At 36.8% G+C, this 25,433-nt stretch overlaps 1 protein-coding gene across 1 annotated transcript in view; it reads left to right on the top strand.

Annotated features, from left to right (window-relative positions):
* Window positions 1–22,583, top strand: part of CPA6 (carboxypeptidase A6) — a 364,762-nt gene extending 342,179 nt beyond the window's left edge. The window contains 3 exon segments of the mRNA XM_007487010.3: window positions 159–361; window positions 14,378–14,462; window positions 17,311–22,583. Of these exon segments, the coding sequence (XP_007487072.2) occupies window positions 159–361; window positions 14,378–14,462; window positions 17,311–17,498 (476 nt within the window). The 3' untranslated portion in view covers window positions 17,499–22,583.
* The last annotated feature ends 2,850 nt before the right edge of the window (window positions 22,584–25,433 follow it).

Below are 25,433 nucleotides of genomic sequence, written 5' to 3'. Positions count from 1 at the left end.
TGTCCTTTGTAAATTTTCTGGGAGATGAAAATGTGGTTGAACAGTTTGGGGATAACGCTTTCTGAAAACAAAAGAGAAGGTCATGCCGTAACAGTGATAAGTCTTGTTTCTCTGTGTCTTGCTGGCTTTGTTGAGTGTGTTTTTTCCCCAACTTGTAGATGAAGGGGCTTCCTTTCACCCTTGTGACGATACATACTGTGGGCCTTTTCCTGAATCTGAGCCAGAGGTGAAGGCAGTAGCTCACTTTCTCCGAAAACGCAAGAAGCACATCAGAGCCTACCTCTCCTTCCATGCTTACGCACAGATGTTGCTCTACCCCTATTCTTATAAATATGCAACAATTCCCAATTTCAGCTGTGTTGTAAGTACCTGACTCTGTGTGTGTGTGTGGTTTTGTATGTGTGAATTCTGCAGGGGTGAGGTGGGCTTTGTAGTTCCTTTTCTGATTTTAATATAGATTTTAGCTATAATTACATGCTTTGCCAAACTATTTGCATTCTTATCACAGCTTGAAAGAAAGGTCAACCCTGGATTTGATTAGTTTTATAACCTCAGTTCACATATACAGTAGTATAATTAATTTTATTGGGTAAATAATTATAATTGTATTATAATGCAATTGTAATTAATTAAAAGTAAATTATAATTAATAAGATTTAATTACTCATAAATACTATCCAGTCCCTGGACATATCGATCTGAAAACCTGCTCATAGAAAAATGGTACTCATATACATAGAAATACTTTGAGATTTTTTCATTAGATCTTTTAAAAACATTTATCCAAAAATGTATAACAAATTTATGGTATAAGATCCTCTATTGTTGCTAGTGATAGATGAAAATTCAGGAAAAAGTTAAGTCCATTTTGTCATGTACATTTTTAATATTCAGAGGTAGGCTCCCTTGCAACCTCCCGCATTGTCTTCTTTCTGAAAGTCCTTGGTGTATCTGTTTTGTAACCAACTGAAAAGAACTTAGCTACTCATATATCAAAAGCCATTCCCAGTTAGGCAATCTTACCTCTGTGCTATGGACCCCAAGGATACTGTTCTAGTAACAATCCACTGCGTTGTCATAATTAGAAGGTCCAAATAAAAATAGCCTTTGTACATTAACTATTCACATTTGCCTATTAACTATTAGCAAATCTCCAAGCAGACTTTTATCTTTATAAAATATTAATCCCTTAGACATTTTGTTCCATCATATTTACCCTTGGCCAAGATTCAGGGCTCTTTGTTACAATGGCCCTGCAGTGGTTATGTGGGGTTTTTTTGATTATCGTCATTTGACCCCATGGAAAATACTCCTTATATACATCATTCAAATTTCCTTCTACAGCTTCTTATCTCCAAGAGTCTTCACTATTGTGTTTGTTTTCATCTTGTTGTAGTTGAAAGAGCAGAGTCCAGAGAGAAAGGTCCAAAATTAATAGATCTAAATTCAAATCACATTTCTAAAAAGAATACTTGAATGACCTTGGACAAGTCACTTTATCAGTCTCCTTCAGTTTCCATTTCCCTTGAGCCATATATAAAAAATGAATGGGTTCGATTAGATTAAGGGCTTTTAACACGAGATCTGAAGACTATTCCCCCCGACCCTGACCTAGATGTCCATGGATAGATTTCCAAGTGGAAAAATTGTATCTCAATTTAAAAATCTTTCTTTTCTCTTTCTAATCCTGTTTTATTTTCTTTATTTAAAAAACATTAAGGGGGCAGCTGGGTAGCTCAGTAGATTGAGAGCCAGGCTTAGCAATGGGAGGTCCTGGGTTCAAATTTGGCCTCAGACACTTCCCAGCAGTGTGACCCTGGGCAAGTCACGTGACCCCCATTGCCTAGTCCTTACCACTCCTCTGCCTTGGAGCCAATACACAGTATTGACTCCAAGAGGAAAGGTAAGGATTTAAAAAAAAAAATTCTGAAAAGACTTCAACATACTGCCTAAGGGATCCAGGACACAAAAACTGTTGAAAAACCTTAGATTAGATTATAATTGAGGTCCCTTTTGGTTCTAGCTAGAGCTATAGAACTACAACCTGATTTTTCCTACTTCTAAACTTGTTCACACATCTATGCCATCCCTTTGCTGCCTCCATTCATCTTCCTGTGTCTTATTAAATAATTTTCCACTACCCATCCACCATAATAGTGTTCAATCAAGACAAGACAGGTTCAGGTTGGTTTTTAATTGTTTAGAGATATAATTTGTCATAGCTCTCTTATCCCAAGGAAGATAAATATATTTAGTTCCTCAGCTCCAAACTCTGAAGACAGCATGGCTGTGTTCAAACACCATATCCAACACAATATCTATATGACCCCACACAAATCACTTAACTTCTATGTGCTTCAGGACTAAGTTACTAAAGTTACAAATGAGTCTCCATTCTTTTGTGGATGATGATGGTTTGGGGGGGTGTGGGAGAAGGACTGAAGGAGAAGGTAATAATCCATAGTTTTGTCACAAATAAGTATATTGAAAGGGAGCACAGGAATTTATGTAACTATATTCATCAATCACACCTTCCTATTACTTCAAACCCAACTCAAAATTAAATTCATCATTTTCCCCCATTTTCTTTCTCTGTCACTGTCATCACCAAACTCCCAATGACTCAGGTTCAAGTCCCTGGAGTCATCCTTGATTCATCCCTTTCAATTTAATTGGACATGTATTTATTAAGCATCCCTAGGTACTAGGCACTGTTTGACCATGAAGATACAAAGACAAAAATGAAACAGTCCTGCCTTGAGTCCTCCTAGGAGGATATAACATGTCCATAGATAAGTAAATCCAAATAATTCAAAATGTTTTCAAGAGGGAGGCAGCATGGGCAAGTGAGAAATTCAGGAAAGACCTCAAGTAGGAGATGGCAACCAAGATGTGCTTTGAAATACGCAGTGGTAGAGAGAGAGGTAGTGACAGAGAGACAATCTGGACAATGAAAAAAATAGCCTCATCAAAATTTTAAAGGAAAGAGCTAGAAATTGAGAACAGTAAATATATGAGGGGTATAATGCAAAATGACTAGATAGATAGATGGATGCTTAGAGTAAGGAAAGCAAGGAGTTAGTATAAAGTAACAGAGTTGGAAAAGAAAAAAAAAGAACAGGGCATCAATAAAACATTTTGTACATACATAGAAGAAAAAAAAGGTCAGAAAAGAAGACAAAAATTTTACCACCTTGATCAATTTAATATACACATTTAAATCAGACTGTACATAACAAAAGGATCCTGGTTTAATACACAATCATGTTTTTATTCTCCTTTGTCTATGGAAAATTCTGTAGTTATTACTAGTTGTTAAATTCATTAAATGGGGGGTAAGGAATATGGAAGTCATATGTCATGTTGTGGAGAGATTTAAATGCCAATGGAGAACTTTCTACCTTTTTTTCCCAGAAGAGACAGTAATTCTCTGGAAATTATTGTAAGAAAATGACATGACCAAATTTGTGTTTTAAAAATATAAATTTAAGGGGGCAGTAGCTAGGTGGCTCAGTGAATTGAAAGCCAGGCCTAGAGATGGGAGGTCCTAGGATCAAATTTGGCCTCAGACACTTCCTAGTGTATGATGGTGAACAAGTCACTTAACCTCCATTGCCTAGCCCTTGACACTCTTCTGCCTTGGAACCAATACACAGTATTGATTCCAAGATGGAAGGTAAGAGTTTAAAAAATAATAATATAAATGTCACAGTGTAAGGGGGAAAAGGAGTTTTTTATTTTGAAAAAAGGAGTTGGACTGGAATTTTAAAGAATATGGTTGCCAGGAATTTTATGAAATTCCAAAGAGATTTATTTATAATTTATTTACAAAATATAGAAAGAGTGAAGAAGGAAATCAGAGAGAAGATAGGGTAAAATATTTAGCCTAAGCACTAAGTATTTTGTTCTGACCCCTGGCTTTAGTCCTTAGCTGGAGAGGCCTCAGCTTGGAGCAGAGGACCTGGGGATGCAGGGAGCCTCTCTCAAGAGGATAGGTTTCTCCTCAGGCTAGTCTCTTCAGAAAATCCAGGAAAGGAGTCAGCTCTTTTCACTTACTATATGTCAGGCCAGAAGAAGAGATTTAAGAACAGTCTCATCAGACGGCAGAATCAAGATGGCAGCATAGAGGGAACAAAAGTTCAGACCTCTAAAAACTCTTCCTCACCAATTAAAAACCAAATGCACCTAGGAGACTGAAAACGAAATCTAACAACAGGACAGAGCTAAGGAACCCTCCTGCTGGACTCAACTTAAAAGGTACGCCCCCGCCAAAAAAAAAAAAAGCCTGAATTCAAAAACACTCAAGTTTAAGGGGAAGGAAGATGGAAGGTACCAAGACCCCTCCCACATCCACAGTACTGAGCCTCCAGCAGTACCCAGAATCTCTGGGCAGGCAAGGACACTAGTCTGGAGGGAATACCTTGCAGGCAAAGCTATGCCAGACTCAGGGCTCCAAACAAAGGCGGCTGGGAGTTATCTGGAGGAGAAGCACAGAGGAGGGAGCCTAGTTGCAGCAGCAGAGACACTCCATATCCCCCCCCCTTCCTGAGGTTTTGGCCTCAGGGCACATCCAGCAGTTGAAGTTCAACTCATCAATTTAATCTCATCAAGCCTTCAGAGGGCAGGGAAGCCCAAGCTCCAACACCCCTCCCCCACAGACTGCTCTGAGAGATTTGCTGACTAAGCTCCAAGGGTGAAGGCTGACAGAAAGGACCAAAACCACAAATCCAGAACATAATGAGAGGATCAAGAGTGCAGGCAACTACAAGGGGAAAAGAAGGAGCAAATATGAGCAAACAACAGAAAAAGGAAAAAAATTATAATCAACAGCTTTTATCTAGGCAATGAACAAAGAGCAAATGTAACAGAGGAGAATCAAGGAACACCAAGCAAAAACACAGAAACTCCAGCAAATTGGACACAGGCTTTGGAAGAACTCAAAATACAATTCAAAACACAAGTAAGAAAGGCTGAAGTCAACTGAGAAAATAAATTAAAAAGCAACATAAGTAATCTGGAAACACAGGCACTTGAACTAAAATGAGATAATAGTGTCTTGAAAGCCAAAATTAATCAGCTTGAAAATGAGGCAAAGGAGATAAAGGATGAGGCAAAGAAGATGAAAGATGACCTCCAAAGAAAACCAGACCAGAAAGAGAAGGATGAACAAAAAAGCCAGGGATGAAATTTAGTCTTTAAAAACCAGAATACAACAATTAGAAGCAAGTGACTTCACAAAGCAACAGGAAACTATAAAACATAATCAAAAGAATGAAAAAATTAAGGAAAATATGAAACACCTCATTCACAAAACAGAAGATTTAGAAAATCATTCCAGGAGAGACAACTTAAGAATCATTGGTCTTCTAGAAGACCATGACAAAAGAAAAAGCCTGGACATCTTCCTACAGAAAATTATCCAAGAAAACTCCCCAACATTCTAGAACAAGAGACAAAGGGGAGATGAAAAGAATCCACAAGTCACCTCCTGTACTTAATCCCCAAATGACAACACCCATGAATGTTTTAGCCGAATTCAAGAAATACCAGACCAAGGAAAAAATATTACAAACTGCTAGGAAGAAGTTATTCAGATACCATGGAACTACATATAGGATAACACTGGATCTGGCTGCATCTACACTAAAAGACCAAAATAGATTGGAATATGATGTTCCAGAAAGCAAGGGAACTAGGTCTACAACCAAGAATCAACTACCCAGCAAAACTGACTACATTCTTACTAGGGAAAGTGTGGTCATTTAATAAAATAGAAGAATTCCAAGCATTTGTAAAGAAAAGACCAAACCTGAACAGAAAATGTGAACTCAAAGAGAATCATCAAAAGGTAATTAAGAAAGGGGGGAAAAACAAAAACAAAACAAATCAAAAAACAAACTTTTCTTAAGGGACCCAATAAGTTAAAATGATACATATCCCAAAAGGAAAGAGGATATTGGTTACTCTTAAAAATTGTTATTATCACCTGGGTAGCTAGAATAATTATACTTAGAGGTAACAGTGACAAACTGTATAAGATGAAATGCCAAGACATAAATATGTATATAGATATATGTATGTATGTGTGTGTATACATACACTGAGAGTTTAAAAAAGAGCTTAATAGTAAGAGAAATGGGAAAAGAAACAAAATGGGGTAAATTTATATGTCACAAAGAAGTACATGGCAGAAGGGGGGGGAGAACATCAATACACTGGAAGGATAAAGAGATTAGAGACAGGAAATACTCAATTCTTACATGAATTGAAATTGATTCAAAGAGGGAAGAACAATCAAATACATTGGGGCAGAGAATTATTTGTGACCTATAGGGAAGTAGAAGAGTAGCAAATAGACTGGTGGGAAGGGAAGAAATATAAGGGAGGGAGAAGGTGGGGGTAGTTTAAAAAGACTGTAAGGAATATAAAAGGGGAATAAGAAGGGAGGGGGGTAGAAAGGGAAGTAAAATAAGGGAGGGAATTAGGGGGAATGATTAAAAACAAAACACTGATATAGAAGGAAATGGTGAAAGAAGGAAGGGCAGGACTAGGAGCAGAAATCAAAATGCTGGGAAATACACAGCTGGTAATCATAACTCTGAATGTGAATGGAATGAACTCACCCATAAAACGCAAGCAAATAGAGTGGATTAGAAACCAAAACCTTAACATATGCTGTCTACAAGAGACATGCATGAGGGAGGTAGACAAACCTAGGGTAAAAGTAAGAGAATGGAGCCAAATCAATTGGGCATCAACTGAGAAAAAGAAGACAGGAGTTGCAATCATGATATCTGACAAAACCAAAGTAAAAATGGATCTAGTCAAAAGAGATAGGGAAGTTAATTACATCCTGATTAAAGGCAGTATAGACAATGAGGAAATATCAGTGCTCAACATGTATGCACCAAATGACATAGCATCCAAATTTCTAAAGGAGAAACTAGTGGAGCTCAAGGATAAAATAGATAGAAAAACTATATTAGTAGGAGATCTGAACCTTCATCTATCAGAACTAGATAAATCGAACCAAAAAATAAATAACAAAGAGGTAAGAGAAATGAATGAAATCTTAGAAAAAATAGTTAGTAGATATGTGGAGAAAAATAAAAAGGGACAAAAAGGAATACACCTTCTTTTCAGCAGCACATGATACATTCACAAAGATTGACCATGTTCTAGGGCATAAAACATGACAAACAAGTGCAAAAGAGCAGAAAGAACAAATGCAACCTTCTCAGACCGCAATGCAATGAAAATAATATTTATTAAGGGTACATGGAGAGGCAAATCAAAACTTAATTGGAAATTAAACAATATGATTCTCCAAAATCAGTTAGTTAAAGAACAAATGGTAGAAACAATTCATCACTTCATTGAAGCAAATGACAACGATGAGACATCCTTTCAAAATCTATGGGATGCAGCCAAAGCAGTACTCAGGGGGGAATTTATATCCTTGAGTTCTTATATTAACAAATTAGGGAGGGCAGAGGTCAATGAATTGGGCATACAAATTAAAAAACTAGAAAGTGAACAAATTAAAACTCCTCAGATGAAGACTAAATTAGAGATCCTAAAAATCAAAGGAGAAATTAATAAAATTGAAAGTCAAAGAACTATTGATTTAATAAATAAGACGAGAAGCTGGTACTTTAAAAAAAAACAAATAAAATAGACAAAGTACTGGTCAGTCTAATTAAATAAAGGAAAGAAGAAAATAAAATTAACAATATCCAAGATTAAAAGGGAGACCTCACCTCTAATGAAGAGGAAATTAAGGCAATCATTAAAAACTATTATGCCCAATTATATGGCAATCTAGGTGATATGGATGAATACTTACAAAAATATGAATTGCCTAGACTAACAGAGGAAGAAATAGATTACCAAAACAATCCCATATCAGAAAAAAAAAAGATTGAACAAGCCATCAAAGAACTCCCTAAGAAAAATTCCCCAGGTCCAGATGGATTCACAAATGAATTCTATCAAACATTCAAAGAACAACTACTCTCAATATTATACAAACTATTTGACAGAATAAGCAAAAAAGGAGTTCTACCAAATTCATTTTATGACACAAATATGGTACTGATCCCAAAACCAGTCAGGTAAAAAACAGAAAGAAAACTATAGACCAATCTCCCTAATGAATATAGATGCTAAAATCTTAAATAGAATACTAGCAAAAAGACTCCAGCAAGTCATCACAAGGGTTATTCACTACAAACAACCAGGTAGGATTCATACCAGGAATGTAAGGATGGTTCAATATTAGGAAAATCATCCACATAATTGACCATATTAACAAGCAAACCAACAAAAATCACATGATTATCTCAATAGATGCAGAAAAAAGCCTTTCAATAAATATAACACTCATTCCTATGGAAACACTAGAAAGCATAGGCATAGAAGGTCCTTTCCTAAAAATAATAAACAGTATATATCTAAAACCATCAGCAAACATCATCTTCAATGGGGATAAACTAGAAGCCTTCCCAATAAGATCAGGAGTGAAACAAGGATGTCCATTATCACCTCTATTATTTAACATTGTACTAGAAACACTAGCTATAGCAATTAGAGAAGAAAAAGAAATTGAAGGTATTAAGGTATGAAGGTATTAAAATAGGCAATGAGGAGATCAAGCTATCACTCTTTGCAGATGATACTTAAGGTCTATTTAAAGAATCCTAGAGAATCAACTAAAAAGCTAGTCAAAATAATCAACAACTGTAGCAAAGTTGCAGGATACAAAATAAACCCGCCTAAGTCATTAGCATTTCAATATATCTCCAACACATCTCAGCAGCAAGAATTAGAAAGAGAAATTCCATTTAAAATCACTCTAGACAATATAAAATACTTAGGAATCTATCTTCTGAGACAAACACAGGAACTGTATGAACATAACTACAAAACACTCTCCACACAATTAAAACTAGATCTAAACAATTGGAAAAACATCGATTGCTCATGGGTAGGACGAGCTAACATAATAAAAATGACAATCCTACCCAAATTAGTTCACTTATTTAGTGCCATACCCATTGAGCTCCCAAAAACCTTTTTTTACTGCATTAGAAAAAAAAAACATAACAAACTTCATTTGGAAGAACAAAAGATCAAGGATATCCAGGGAAATCATGAAAAAAATGTGAAGGAAGGTGGCCTTGCAGTCCCAGATCTCAAACTGTACTATAAAGCAGTGGTCATCAAAACAATATGGTCCTGGCTAAGAGACAGACAGGAGGATAAGTAGAATAGACTTGGGGAAAGTGACCTCAGCAAGACAGTTTATGATAAGCCCAAAGATCCTAGCTTTTGGGACCAAAATCCACTCTTTGATAAAAACTGCTGGGAAAATTGGAAGACAATATGGAAGAGATTAGATTTGGATCAACATCTTATACCCTACACCAAGATAAACTCAGAATGGGTAAATGACTTGAATATAAAGAAGGAAACTATAAATATATTAGGTAAACACAGAATAGTATACATGTCAGATCTTTGGGGAGGGAAAGATTTTAAGAACAAGCAAGAGTTAGAAGAAATCACAAAATGTAAAATAAATAATTTTTATTACATCAAATTAAAGTTTTTGTACAAACAAAACTAATGCAACCAAAATTAGAAGGGAAGCAACAAGTTGGGAAACGATCTTCATAACAAAAACCTCTGACAAAGGTATAATTACTCAAATTTATAAAGAGATAAATCAATTGTATAAAAAATCAAGCCATTAATGGATAAATGGGCAAGACACATGAATAGGCAATTTTCAGCTAAAGAAATCAAAACTATTAATAAGCACATGAAAAAGTGTTCTAAATCTCTTAATATCAGAGAGATGAAAATCAAAACAACTCTGAGGTATCACCTCACACCTAGCAGATTGAGTAACATGACAGCAAAGGAAAGTAATGAATGCTGGAGAGGATGTGGCAAAGTTGGGACATTAATGCACTGCTGGTGGAGTTGTGAAGTGATCCAACCATTCTGGAGGGCAATTTGGAACTATGCCCAAAGGGCGATAAAAGATTATCTGCCCTTTGATCCAGCCATAGCACTGCTGGGTTTGTACCCCAAAGAGATAATAAGGAAAATGACATATACAAGAATATTCATAGCTGTGCTCTTTGTGGTGGCAAAAAATTGGAAAATGAGGGTATGCCCCTCAATTGGGGAATGGCTGAACATATTGTGGTATACATTGGTGGTGGAATACTATTGTGCTTAAAGGAATATTAAACTGGAGGAATTCCGTGTGAACTGGAACGACCTCCAGGAATTGATGCAGTGTGAGAGGAACAGAACCAGGAGAATATTGTACACAGAGTCTGCAGTACAATCGAATGTAATGGACTTCTCCATTAGTGGCAATGCAGTGATCCTGAACAACTTGTAGGGATTTACAAGAAAGAACACTATCCACATTCAGAGGAAAAACTGTAGGAGTAGAAACACTGAAGAAAAACAACTGCTTGATTACATGGGTTGAGGGGATAGGGCTGGGGGTGTAGACTCTAAATGAACATCCTAGTGCAAACATCAACATGGAAATAGGTTATGATCAAAGACACATGTAATACCCAGTGGAATTGTGTGTTGGCTACAGGAAAGTTGGGGGGAGAGGAGAGAGGGAAAGAATAAGATTCTTGTAACCAAGGAATGATGCTCTAAATTGACTAAATAAAATTAAAATTAAAAAATAAAAATAAATAAAAAAGGACAGTCTCACCAGGAAAGGTCTCAGGTCCAGTCAACAGATTCTTCACCAGCCTCCAACTCAATCTCAGAACTCCAGAAGAAGTTTCTGAAGTTCTCACAGGAAGTTGTCACTCCCTTTTATAGACACTTTATTTTGCATCACACTCCCTGTGCCTTCCTCCACTTTCAGGTCTACCAATTTTAGTTGAAGCTTTGCTTAGGATTGCCCAAGGGACAGTCAGTTTGATTCTTATTCATCACCCACTATCACACAGGTGGGTCACAAACTTCCCCCACTCAAGTGTGAATAGGGTATTTACACTTTTGGTGATTAAATCTAAAAAATGGGTAGGGGAGTTAATTTAATCTTCACAACAGGTTAATAGAGTATAGATTGGAGAAGGGATAGAAAGCATCAAGACCTCGCCCTCTACATCCAATTAGCTGATACATGACATCATCCTTAGCTCTGCAATTTCTCTCTCTTTTTTTTTTTAACATTCCCTTCTTTCTATTCCCACCTCCACAACACACATTCAGACCTTGATTATCTATTCTTGGACTGCTGAATATCCTCTTAACTAGTCTCCTTGCTTCCAGACTCTCATCCCGCAGTCCTTAAAAGGACTGTAGAGATAGATGGTCCAAATCCAACATTTCACAAATATGGAAACTGAGACCCAAAGAGGTCAATAATGTGCCCATGATCGTATAGATAATAAAGAGCAGAGCCAGAATTTGGACCCAGATTTAACTAAGTAAGTCTAATGCTCTTTCCACTCTCTCCATACCTTATGCTATAGCCAAAGTCTTCTTAATGTGCATAGGTCTAACTACACAATCTATTCACTCCCAAATCCTTGGTAGCTTCTCATACCTTGCCTAATATAATACAAATTTCTCATTCCAGACAACCCTGCTCCAGTTTAATTTGCTCCAACCTACCTTTCCATCCTAACCAAATGAGAAAATATTAGTAAAACACCATGCACTGGGCCTGGCACATAGTAAGCACATAATAAATGTTTGTTTCCCTTCCTTCCCCTTTCCTTATCACATGTTTTAGGTGAACTAGACTGTTCCTTTTGTGCCTCTAAAATTCATCTCCATCGACCTACTTGCTGTTCTTTGAACATAATACTCCATCTTCCAGTTCCATGCCTTTCCATTGGATTTCCTCTGTGCTTGGAATATTCTAACTCCTCACCTCCAACTTTTAGTTATGTTGTCTTCTTTCCAAAAAACTCAAAACCCATCTTCATCAGGAGCCATTTCTCAGGTTCCCCAGCTGCAATTGCCTTCCCCTTTTTAGACTACTTTCTATGTACTCTGAATATAATGTATATGTACTTAATTATCAACATATCTCCCCCATTAAGATGTAAGCTCCTTGGAGACAAATACTATCTTTGCCTCTCTTTATATCTCTATCACGTAACATAATGCCTGGCATATAATAAATGTGTAATAAATACTTATTGACTAATTCAATAGTAGTTCCCCAATCTTTTCATTCCTTTTTCTCTTCTTTGCCTCTATGCACACTGTTTTTCAGTGATATCCTCCTTCTACTTCTCCACATGTTGAAATCCTTCCCTTCTTTTTTTTTACCTTCTACCTTAGTGTCAGTTCTAAGAGAGAAGAGTGGCAAGAGCTAGGCAACTGGAGATAAATGACTTGCCTATGGTCACATAGCTAGGAAGAGTCTGAGACCGTATTTGAATCCAGGGCCTTCTGACTCCGGGCCTGGCACTTTATTCACTGTGCCCCCTTTCCTTCCTTTAAGAAACAATTCTTGAAACAGCTAGGAGGCTCAGTGAATAGAGTGCTGGATCTGGAAATGAGAGGTCCTGGGGTCAAATGTGACCTCAGTTGTGTGACCTCTAATAGGACCTTCTCCTCTATCTCCCCTGTATATAGTACCCTTTATTGGGCTTGAAAATAAAGCTCATCAATTTGTCCCCCAAAAAAAGTGTGATTTTGGGCAAGTCACTTAAACCCAGTTGCCTAGCCCTTGGCACTTTTTTGCTTTGGTACTGATATTTAGTATCAATTCTAAGACAGATTAAAAAAAAGAAAAGAAAGACACAACTCATATATCCCATCTTCCATAAAAACCTTGCCTGATGCCTCTGGGATGAATGATCTCTCTTATCTTAGATCTCTTATATTGCTCTGTTTGAATTCTTTGCAAGTCATATTAGAAGCACATTATAGTTACTTATATATTTATATATTTTCTCTACTACATTGTAAGCTCTTTAATGACAAGTACAATATCTTTGTATCCTCCAGCAGCCATAACAATACATTGCCCCTAGTAGGCAATTATTAAACCTGTCTTTGAATTGAAGACAGGAATACTTTAGTCCAGTTCAGCAAATAATAGCAGGTTGCCAATGGCAGTTCAATTTAAGGATTAAATTATTCAGTGGTGATTTGAAACCAGAGGGTTGTGCGCTGGTATCAACATACCTCTTTTCCTCCAACTTGACACATAACACTTCCATTAAACTCTGTGTTGAAACCATGTGTATTACAATACTTTGAATGATGAATCACACACAATTAGGATGTTTTAGTAACTTTGCTAGGGTTTTTTTCCAGCTTTTAGCATTTCTGTGATTTATTTTTGGTATTGCCACTTACCCTGGGAGTAAATTTGCAAAGAAACACACAACTTGTGCTTCTCAGCAAGAGCTTTGGCTGGGAAGTGGAAGATTCCCCCTGAGCACACAGGAGACAATTCTGAATTCTGAAATGAGTATACATATACCCATTTTTATTTCATCACATGTAGCAAATACTTACCTGCTCTGTAAGAAGTGACCTTTTCTGTCATTCAAATGTTTCATCCTTGCTTACATGTGCTTGAAAGCATAGTTCTGCTCTGTTTCAGAGTCCAGATGAACTGTGGACTCCCCAGGAGGTAGTAGGATGTAGCTGGGAAATCTTAGGGTTCCAGTTTTCCCTCTGACACATATTCTGACACATAGAGCACTCTGTGTGTCCTCTCTGGCACCCGTACCATAGGCTCACCATCACAGGTATAGGGAGTTCCAACACCAAAAATACTCTATATCCATGATTTCAACTTCATAGATCCAGGCCAAAAAACAAAGAAAGAAAAAAATCTTGCCCCTATTCCCAGAGGACCCTGTCAATCTATTTTTATTGTACAGAGATATTGCTTCCTAACTGGTTCTCTTGCTGATTTACCTTGGATTTTTTAGAGGAAGTCTTCCTTTTTCTCTTTTAGTGAGGAAAAACCAGTTCTATATTCATGTGCCAGTATGACCAAGATTTACTAGGTCACTCAAAAATACTTTTCTAACTATAATCTAGGAACTTAACTCCTGTGCAACAAGAGTTTTGTGCAAGCTTCCTGTGATAAGGATAAATAATTCAAATAATAATTCACATTATATTCAAATAATTCAAGTTCAATATAATTCAAATTCAGTAATAATAAGAACCTTAAAACATTTTTGGTGGCAAAGCTTACTGCTTTTCTAGAAAATATTTCAAACTTCAGTCATCATAATATATCTTACATTGGTGACTGTCAAAGCATGAATCACAGATGTGTCAGTACATCTAAAGGTTCCAGCTTTAATGAGATTAGTAATGGGAAATTCTAATGTTGTTCCCCACATAGGAATCTGCAGCTTATAATGCTGTTAATGCCATTCATTCAGCATATGGGGTCCGCTATCGATATGGGCCTGCATCAAGCACCTTATGTAAGTATCACGTGGGAATATCCTGGGATTGATTCTTTAACTGATATATAGCACAATCACTTGTTCTTAGAAAAGGGGAACTATATGCCCCTTCAAGTGAGTTTTGAGACTTGATTTAGCTAAGGGGGAGAAAAACAGTTATATCTGATGAGGATTATATTATTCAGACAAAAATCCTCCATATCAACTTAAACAGCTTCAAAGCAGAGCATATTCTAAGTGTGCAGTAATGAATGGAAAGTAACCAAAGATCTTATAACTGCAAAAAGCATTTATTTGAGCTCTTCGAGCTCTTGTGAACAGCCCTACAATCTGCAATGAGAAAATCACTGAGTAAATGCCCTAACATTAAGGAAAGTAGCCCTTTTTTGTCCACCCTTTTTTCCTTCATTTTTATGAAATTCTACTACCCCACGGCAGCTGCAGTAACAGAAGTTTTGTCTGATATGGTGACAGAAATATTTCTTAAGTAAGATAGAAAAAGGCCAAATGAGGTATAGTGTGATAGTAACAGTACCACACTTGGAAGTCTTACTCTGCTTAACTGTGTGACATGCAGCAAGTCATTTAACCCCCTTAAGCCTCAAAGCTCACTTTTGTTGGACTAAATGACCCCTACAATCTTTCCTAGCTCCAAAATACTTGTCCTTTATGACTCAAAAATGGTTCAAAGATTCAGTTCAGAAATCTCTCTGGAAAAATGTCATATATTTGGGTGGAAATATATATAACACACATATGCTACCATTGAGTTGTTTTTTAGTCATGCCTGACTCTCCTTATTTGGGGTTTTCTTGGCAAAGATACTGGAATAGTCTGGCATTTCCTTCTCCAGCTCATTTTTAAAATGAGGAAACTGAGGCAAACAGGTTGAAGTGACTTTCCCAGAATCATGTGGAAAATGAAATATCTGAGATTTGAACTTGTCTTTCTGACTCCAGGTCAAACACACTATCCACTAAGCCACCTAGCTCTGTGTGTGTATGTACATGTGTGTTTATGTTTATATGTACATGTGTCATATATATAAGTCTCTGAGTAATGTAACTGACTTCCCTTGAGGTTTAGTCCATCCGATTAGTACATGTTAAGCACATGAAATATTCAAGGGTATAGGAATGCAAAGACAAAGAAAAATTTTTAAGAACAGAATAATCTCTAACTTTAAGGAGTTTAATATTCTCAGAAGATAAAGAATTTATGCAGATAAATCTATAGGGAGTAATCTGAAAGAGAATGAGCATTTTTAAACCCTTTCTTCCGTCTTCAAATCAATACTAAGTATTCCAAGGCAGAAGAGCAATAAAGGCGAGGCAATAGGGGTTAAGTGACTTTCCCAGAATCACAAAAATAGGAGGTGTCTGAGGCCAAATTTGAACCCAGGACCACCTATATCTAGGTCTCTTAATGGCTTTCAATCCACTGAGCCACCAAACTGACCCTGAAAAAAAATTTTAGTATTAACAACTCTGGTGATTATATCCCCTTACCAAGTTCTTCATGCTCTGAGTCTCACTACTCATTCTCTTCACTCTGAGAGCACATGATTCTAAAGTTTTGTCAGTTTATATTAGTCAAATGTGCTTGGCCTCATATTAATAGCCAATTATTCAGAACAGTGGTCACCCTAAAGCCATATCTCCCCCCCCACAGACACCCAGCCTTCCATCACTGCAACTTTTTAAAAGGCAAATTTTATAAAGATTACATTTACAATCTACATTTAATAACTAGAATTCATATAGCACTTGTGGAGTTCATAGGATCTTAGATTTAGAGCTAGCGGGGTCCTCTGAGATTATCAAATCTAACCTCATTTTATATATAAGGACACCAAAGCCAGAGAGGTTAGTGCCTGGTACAAAGTCAGATAGGCAATAAAGAGATTTGGCCTTTGGTCCTCTGACTCCATATCCCATCCCCTTTCCACTGTATTGCCTATTGGGTCGAAAAAGAAAAAGCTGTTGCCCCAGATATAAATCTCTTATATCAGCACAGAGATTTTCTTCAGGCTTCTGTCTTCTCTTTGTAGCCACGGTGTGGCCGCTGCGACCAGCAGAGATCCTAGCATGGCCACCTCGCTTCCCTATTGGCTCCAGTAAAGGGTACTGAAAAGCAGCAGTCATACAATTGTCACCATCACAAAATGGTGGCACTTTCATCAACTGGCCAACTGAACCTTAAAAGTTGAATGATTCTGTGAGCAACTGTGGTGTAGGAAAACATAGGTAGTGCCATTTGGCAGAGAGGTGGTAATCTCTATATCCAAAATGAGTTACACAAAATTGGCCAGCATTTGGGGTTTACATTTTGGTTTGGTTTTTCCATTTCTCTGTATTTCTTTGTTCCAGGGAAAGATTGGGAGTTGGGAGTTGGGACTGAGATCATAGATTAAAGAGTTCAGAGCTGGAACGAATGCTAGAGGCTATATAGTCCAAATCTCCTCATTTTCAGGCAAGGAACTAGAGTCAATAGAATTTAAATGACTTTTCTAGAGTCACAAAGCTAGTATATGTCTTAGGTAGGCTTTGAAACCCAGCCTTACTGACTCTAAACCCAATACTTCATTCAAGATGACATGCTGGGAAATAAGACTGCCTTTTAAAAACATCAATAAAATGTTTGGGCTTTTTTTTTTTATTTGAATAAATATTTTACTTCAGGTAGAAGCATCTAGATTTCAGTCAAAAATTAGCTGACTACTTCATCTTGAGAATGAGGAACAATTGCTTGATTTTTTCTCACGAAAATTAGATTGTCAGGCAAACAGGGATATGCATCATTTTTAAAATCATCCAGGCACTTCCATAAGAAAAGCATGAACCATGCTGATCATTTTTTCTTTCAGATGTGAGTTCTGGCAGCTCAATGGATTGGGCTTACAAAAATGGAATACCCTATGCATTTGCTTTTGAACTGCGTGACACTGGGCACTTTGGATTTTTGCTCCCAGAGTCTCTAATCAAGCCAACATGTACAGAGACAATGCTGGCAGTGAAGAATATCACAATGCATCTGCTAAAGAAGTGTCACTGAGAGATGTCACTAGAGGCCAGACCTCAGCAAGAGCAGACACATCACCCTTGTCTGGAAGGATGCTGAGCAAGGGCCTTGCCTTGGTTTTTCAAAACTGTTTGGGATTGGCTGGTTGCTATATTGTTTATTTGTTCTTAAAGAGACCAACAAACACTGCTTATGATGAATTTCCATGCAAGTTAACTAGTCAATTGACTTTAGAAGTGTTTCTAATGCTGCTCAGCTCCCCTGAAATAGAAAGTAAAGTGAAGAATCAGCCTTACCATCAGATGATTCTGTTATTAGAAGGAAAATGGTCATCGAGTTTCCTTTAAAAGAAAACATTATCCTTGAGACCAAATTTAATAAGGGAGGAGAAAAAAAGAAAGCTTATTTCTCCTACTCTTAGTTTTGAGGGAGGAGAAAAAAAAAGAAAGCTCATTTTTTTCTACTCTTATTTTCCAGGATGTTTATGACATATTTAGCAATGATTAATCTTTAATAAATCTTGTACTCCTATTTGAGACCTATGTTACCTTTTTGCCTGTGTTTTTAATCATTTACCACTCGGTCTTTTTAAGTGTAACTAGGCTTCCTCAGGCTTCAGTGAAAGTGAGGTTACAGAAGAATGCAAGCAACTGACCTGGAAAGGACCAATTTTATTTCTTTTTTTGTACTAAAATTAAAACTTTTACTAAACACTTAACACTGAATGTCCATGCAGTTAAACTTGCTTAGCAATTATTTATACTTAAGTTAATTCATTTCAGCGCAGAAAGATACTCACTCTAAGTCTTCCTGAGTGTTCCTTGTCTATTCATTCTTATTCAGTTTTTGTTTCATATAACTACTAAGCATAGGCTATTCTTTTGGCTCTGTTCTTTTCATTTAATATTATTCTATGAAGCTCTTTGAAAATGTCTATATTTTTCTCATAATTGTTTTAGTTATATTCAAATATTTCTTTATATGAATCTACCGTAATTTACTTAGCCATTCCACTACTGTCAACTGACTGCCTTATTGCTCTACTCATCATCCCTATATTCAAAACACCCTTTCCTGGCCAAAATTCTACTACACGTGTTACCTCCCTTATTAGAATTCGGGTTCCTTGAGGGCAGAGTCTATCTTGCTTTAGTATTTATGTACCCAGTGCTTAGCCCAGTGCCTAGAACATAGTACATGCATGATAAATGCTGTTTGTTCTTTCATTCCTTGTCAGACATTTACGTTGCTTTAGTTTTTTGCAAATGACATCAGGTCCTGGACATTAGCGCTACCAGATACCAAAAGAGCAAGATGTAGGAAGCAAGATGCAAGCATGTATCATGTCATCTGCCTATAAGATGTAGAAAATGATCCTAGTTACAAAGAAGACATAGATGGTGAATAAGATGGTGAGGAAAACTTGGCTAGAGATTTGACTTAGCTGTATTCCACAGTAGATACTGCCTATATATTGCACAGAATTTCCATGCATTAGATGTTCCATTAAATCAAGTCTGCATAGTGCTTCATTGCTAGGATTCTTTCCTTCTGGGCAAAATAGAAGTTATCTTTGGGTAAATACAACTTACCTCTGACTTTTTAAAATCCTTACCTTCCATCTTAGAATCAATATTATGTATTGGTTCCAAGGCAGAAGAGTGTAAAGACTTGTAAATGGGGGTTAAGTGACTCACCCAAGGTCACATAGCTAGGAAATATCCAAGATGTCCCATCTCTAGGCCTGGCTCTCAATTCACTGAGCCACTTAACTATCCCTTTACCTTTGACTTTTAACTCTGTAGGAACTTTGTGACAACTTTCTAAAGAATTGTATTAGGAAAATAACCTGTGATTTCAGCAGTGCCAGAACTCCTTCCAAGGACATCACAAGCTATATCCATAAGTTATTGCCTTAGAGAGTTGCCAAAGACAGAGATTTAGTGATTTGTCCATTGTTATAGAGCTAGTGTCACAGGTAGCATGAGAACCCATCTATACATCTTTGTCACTCCAAATCCAGGACTCTATCCACTACTCCATTTTCCATCAGCAGTTGTTCTTGGCTTCACTCCAGGGAATACCATGCCCCACCCCAGGAAAAGCTGATCATCTGAAACCTCATCACCATGTTTGTTGACCCAGGTCTTGATACTCAACACTTTTTCATCTCCCCCACAGTTGCCTCTCTTCCCTAACTAAAGATCTGAAAGGAAGAGCATTTAACTCCTTCCAAAGCCATCCTTTACAGAGGACTCACAACCTTCCAGTTAACTCTATTTTCCATGTAAGAAGTTCTTCTAGGCTTGACACACATACACATACACACATGCATGCACATACATGCATGGCCCAGTTGAATTGCTTTTTCCCATCTTTGTTCTCATCAATGCTATTTCTCCTTCTTCTAGAATCCAAATGTGATTGTTTCCCTATTCTTATGGAACAGAAAAGTTTTTTATAGTGACTTTTTACAATATTTTCTATTTTTATTCTGCTTATAATCATTCCTCCATTTTCATCCTTAAATGCCCTTGGGGTGACTTTGCTTAGTTGGATATTTTGCCAATATTTGTTAAAAGTCTCTTTATGCCTTCCTCTAAGTTCCTCTATGCTTACAAGAAAACACTTCTTGTAATCATCCATCATTCTTCTTCAAGAAATCGTACAAACAAGTTTAGCAACTTTCATTCTCCATTTGGCACCTAAGACAGGTGTTTCCTGATTAAAGCATTTTCTTGGGTTTTTTGTTCTTGTGGCAGTCAGTGACATTGGTTAAATTTCTGTATAAAAGTATTTGTGACAGTGTGTATGTGATTTCTGTTGTCCAATTCCCACTTTTGATTTTCAAATACTTGTTTAAATAGTTTAAGTTGTTTCAATTGTATATCATATTTTTTCTCATTATTATTTCTTCTTTTTTGACCTCTTCTTGTTCTTTTTTCTCTTAACTGACCTTAGCTCTAATTGGTTGATGGTCTGACTGTATACAGGAAAGCAGACAACAAACATTTAAGTGCTCACTAGTGCTAGGCCCTGTCCTTACACACTGGGGATATAAATACAAATAAAAACAAAGACAGTTCTTGCTCTCAAGGAGCTTACATTCCAATGGGAAAAAACAACACACAAGAGGGAGCTGAAAGGGGGAAGGAGGGTTTCTGCAAAGAGTCATAGTGTCAAAGTCCTAAAAGTCAGAAGCAGAGCCAGGAGAGGAATTAGGATTGGGTCCTCTCTCCAAAACAGAGGCACTAGGAGGAACTCAACAATGAGAGGAAAAGGGCTGAAATGGCAGCTCCAGCTTGAGAAGGTCACAGGGACAAGTAGAAGCACCTCTGTGCAAAGGTTGCACAAACTAATGGGTGTTCCAGATTAAGGAAAGCTCAAATGTTAAGGGAGGAAGTTCCAGGATGAGATGGTAGCTGATGAATGTTTGCAAAGTCCAGAAAGTCAGAAGCAGGCCATTGATTCAGAGATGACGCCCACCTCAACAAGTGTTTTGCTATCTATCAAAATATAATCTCATTATTTATTGTTTTCATTTGGTGCTCATTTTATCAAGTGTCTACCAGTTCTTTTCTCAATAAAGTATTCATCATATAGAGACATGAGACTTCTGTGTAATTTGTAAACTCAAGAATTTGGTCTTTTTCACTCCTTTTATCTGAACCATGCTTTCCCCTCTGTTTCTCTATATTCAGCCCTTTTCCTACCTTTGCATTGAAGTCACTGATTATCAGAGTACCCGGTAATTTAATTTAGGGAATCTTTAAAATGTCTTTAAACATATTTCTCTACCACTTCATCCTTTGTAACTGACACTGGGGCCCAGACTGGAATTATTTTCGTGATGGTTCTTTTGCAAATACTTATCATTAGTTTGGTGATACATGCCAACCAAATATCCCTTGAAATAATGATTCTGGTTGCATTTAGACTTATGATAAAAACCCATTTCACCAACTCCTTTCTTTACCTCTCCAAAGATTAGCTGTGAGTTATCTTTATAGCCACTGGGACTTGCTTTTTTTTCTGGTTTCCTTTATAGCAAGAGTGTCAAGATTGAAATTATTTCATTTTTTTAGAAATATGATCATTCACTAGTCATTGACCAATGATCACCCATTTATATTACTAATAATCAAATTAAACTTTATTGACCACAAACATTATTTTCAGCACCCTCTGCCTCCTTTCCCATGACTGCACTACTATCCTCTCAGAAAAAGGGAGTGCCTGAGCCACAGGTCCATTTTTATTCCTCGTTTCATGTTTTGCCATAGCCAAAAAATTCATTACCAGGTCTTCTTAAGAGTATCAAAAAATACACTGATTTGCCTTTTCAGGTGATAGAGCATGCCAGGGCTTACACTACACTGCCAAAACCTTCTCTGGCCACTAGAAAAGATAAATGGAAGTTTTTCATTTCCTATAGTGGAAAAATGTATATTATGTTTTAAAAATGTATATTATGTACTGTGTATGGTACATCAGATAGTCTGATTTTGCCTAATGTTAGCCTCACTTCATTTGTACTGTACAAGAAGCAACATAGTACAATGAAGAAATGAATTTAAAGTCAGAATGTGTGAGTTTCTGCACCATCTCTGACATTGACAATGTGACCATAGTCAAATAAGTCAACCTCTCTGAGCCTGAGAAAAATTTCTAAACCAAAAATTATAGACAGATTGTGATCTATGTTAGTAATAGAAAAAAGTTTCCACTCTGATAAAATCACAAATTGACACGTGTACTCTAGGTACACTCTAGAAAAGGATTTGTCTGAAAAAAGCAGCATATTCATAGATTCTGGCTATATGGATTTTCTGTTTCCATCCTAATACTTTGTGGAACAAATACATATCAGGGTCAGCTGTTCTGAAATGAGCTAACACATTCAAAAAGTGACAAATTGCTCCTGTGCTGGTGTTAGTGAGAGTACTTATTGGGGTGTTGATTTTTTCAACATTATTTTGATGTGCTAATATCTTTTATGGGAATTAGCAATCTTTAGTGTATACAAGTAATCAGTTGGTTGAAAATGGAATTGTCTATTCTTTTCTTCATACTGTAACTTCTAAAATAAAACATTATAATTCAAATAACACTAAAAAATTGTGTGTGTGTGTGTGTTTGCTACATTACATTTGTCTTGGGCATACTTATTTTCCTATGTTACATCTTGGGATTTATGATTAAACCATAATAAATCAAACCTAATTGATTAAATCAGGATTCTGTATTATGTTCATTAAAACATGCTATAGATTAGACTCCATAATTACACTAGCGATTGCATCTGACAAAATATTTTCATAAGTGACAATCAGAACCCTGTGATAAACCTTACCAGATGCATTGCATAAAACATATAGCAGTAAGAGCCATGGTTATAGCTGAATAAAATATGTAAGAAAGAAAGTGAATAAAATCATATTGTCTCCTAGACTTTGTTTTTTAACCCTTACCTTCCATCTTAAAATCAATATTAGGTATTGGTTGCAAGCCAGAAGAGGAATAAGTAATAGGCAATGAGGGGTAAGTGATTTGCCAGGGGTCACCTAGCTAAGGACTATCTGAGGCCAGATTTGGATCCATTTGAATCCTAGCTTTTAATCCATTGAGACCCCTAGCTATCCCACTCCTAGATTTTCTAACTATAGCTCCATAGTGATAAGTACCTAACTCACCATTCTGTTACCATCCATCACTGTTGAAGCAACATCAGTTATAAGAGTTATGCCTGAACCATGACCCATGTAGGGCCCCCACCATCTCTCCAGTGCTTTGTGGTACCCACAACATTGCAGCTGATGCTTCAGTATCCACTTTAGTTTCTCCTCCTGTTTCGATTAGTACCTGCTTCTTCCCTATAATGGGAGCACCCATGAAAGCCACACTCTTGACCATCCCTCCAAATATTCTCTTCCCACTTGGTTTCTATGGCATTGCTCCCTTCCTTCCCCCCCCCCCAACAGTATAAAAGTTATTTTTCAGTATCCTCTCTCACATCGTCATCATTTCTCCCCTGCCTAGATCAGAGCTCCTCTCTCAGTCTTCATATCTTCTAGATTTTTGTCAGCCATCCTGGAAATCTTACTGCCTAACATGAAACCAATATGAGCTCTCTAGAGGAAAGCATTTATCATCCTCAACAATTGACAGAAATTCTCCCCTGTGAGGTAGAACTAGAAATCAAAAAGGAGACTGAACCATTCTGCAAAGCTGGATTATTATCCTGTCTTCATTTTTTCATTCACCCTAAATGATAAAGAGTCACCTGTGTTTTGAAGCAGCCACCAAATCTCAACTTAGGCTGATATTTTGATGTAAAAATGCTGGACTCATCTAACCTAGAAAGATTTTTTATTCAGAGATCTAAAGATGTGCTCAAGAGTCTGAAAGAATATCTGATATTTATGGTAGACTCAAAGTTGAGAACTGCAGAAATTATATTCCAGGCTGCTTCAGATGTATGGATCAAGTGATAGCTCTCTGAAATATTGCATAAAGTCTTCATTTGATAAAGTATAAAGCATATAAGGACAGTTTAATGGGTTTTATCAGAGTCAAAAAGAATCTATTTAAAGAGTGGGTATTTGGAATGAACATCACTGTGCTTGCCTCACAAACACACACTCAGATTCACACACATATATACACACACACACACACACAATCAAACACATTGAAAAGAGAATGTAATCAATAGAAGCAGCACTGAACATACTGAATGTTTTTTTAAAGCTTTCTAATTGTTTTTATAATTGAAACTGAGTTGAATATAAGATTTATGTTAAAGAATTGATTCTCTGATAAGAAGCAGAAATCAGAAAAACATCTTTTTTATACTCACAAATACCAAATTTATGAACACTTATCTTGCCTCAGCAATTACTTAAGAGCATTTTCCTTTTTTTTTGTTTATTACCTTGATTAAGATGTCTTCATATAGAAGAACCTTGAATCATAATCAACATTTTCCAAACATTGATCTTACAGACTTGTGCATACTTCACTCAGAACAATTAATTCCACCAAATGATTAAAGATACTAAAAATATAGATGGTGAAAGTATTTTTGTTTATCTTGTTTATTTTGTTTTTTAATTATTTTTTCCATAGTAACATGATTCTTGTCTCCCTCCCCTCTTGCCTCTTCCCCTTCTCCTGAATTGACAAGCAACATATATTATCGCTCAAATTCCATTTCCATATAATTCATTTTTGTAATAGAGTAATCTTTTAAAACCAAAACCCCACATTCTATATTCATGTAAACAAGTGATAAATCACATGTTTTCTTCTGGATTTCTACTCCCACAGTTCTCTCTCTAGATGTGGATAGCATTTTTTCTCAGAAGTCCCTCACAGTGTTGTCCTGGATCATTGCATTTTTTTAGTAGCAAAGTCAATTACAATTGATTGAGCCACAATATTTCAGTTACTGTATATAATGTTCTCCTGGTTCTGCTTATTTCGCTCTGCATCAGTTCATGGAAGTCTTTCCAGTTCTTATTGAAATCAAGCAGTTTATCATTCCTTATAGCACAATAGTATTCCAGATGGTGAAAGTATTTAACCATTGGTCAAAACTTTATTGCAAATGAATGTGATGTGGGATCCATTCATTATTTACCCATATTTGTTTAAATACTCAGAATATAAAGTTTCCCCAGTCATCACGTGGGTTGATGACAAGCATTTATTAAGCACTTACTATATACCAGGCATTGTGCTGATTTCTGGAGCTGCTAATGCTAAAAAAAGACAGCTCAAAGGGGAACTAAAAGCAGGGGAATGGAGGAGGCTAGTAAATGAGGTTCAGAGGGTTAAAAGCATAGCTGAAGAAGGAGGGAAGAATGGCTGGTCTAGACTTCTCCCCAAAATGTAGACCCAGAAAGGAATTCACCAGGGGTAAGGGGGGCCAGAATAGAGGGGATTTTCCAGAGTGAGATGGTCTCA

Source organism: Monodelphis domestica, chromosome 3 (assembly GCF_027887165.1).
Source record: "Monodelphis domestica isolate mMonDom1 chromosome 3, mMonDom1.pri, whole genome shotgun sequence".
NCBI classification, from domain to species: Eukaryota; Metazoa; Chordata; class Mammalia; order Didelphimorphia; family Didelphidae; genus Monodelphis; species Monodelphis domestica.
This window is presented reverse-complemented; position numbering and strand designations above follow the sequence as displayed.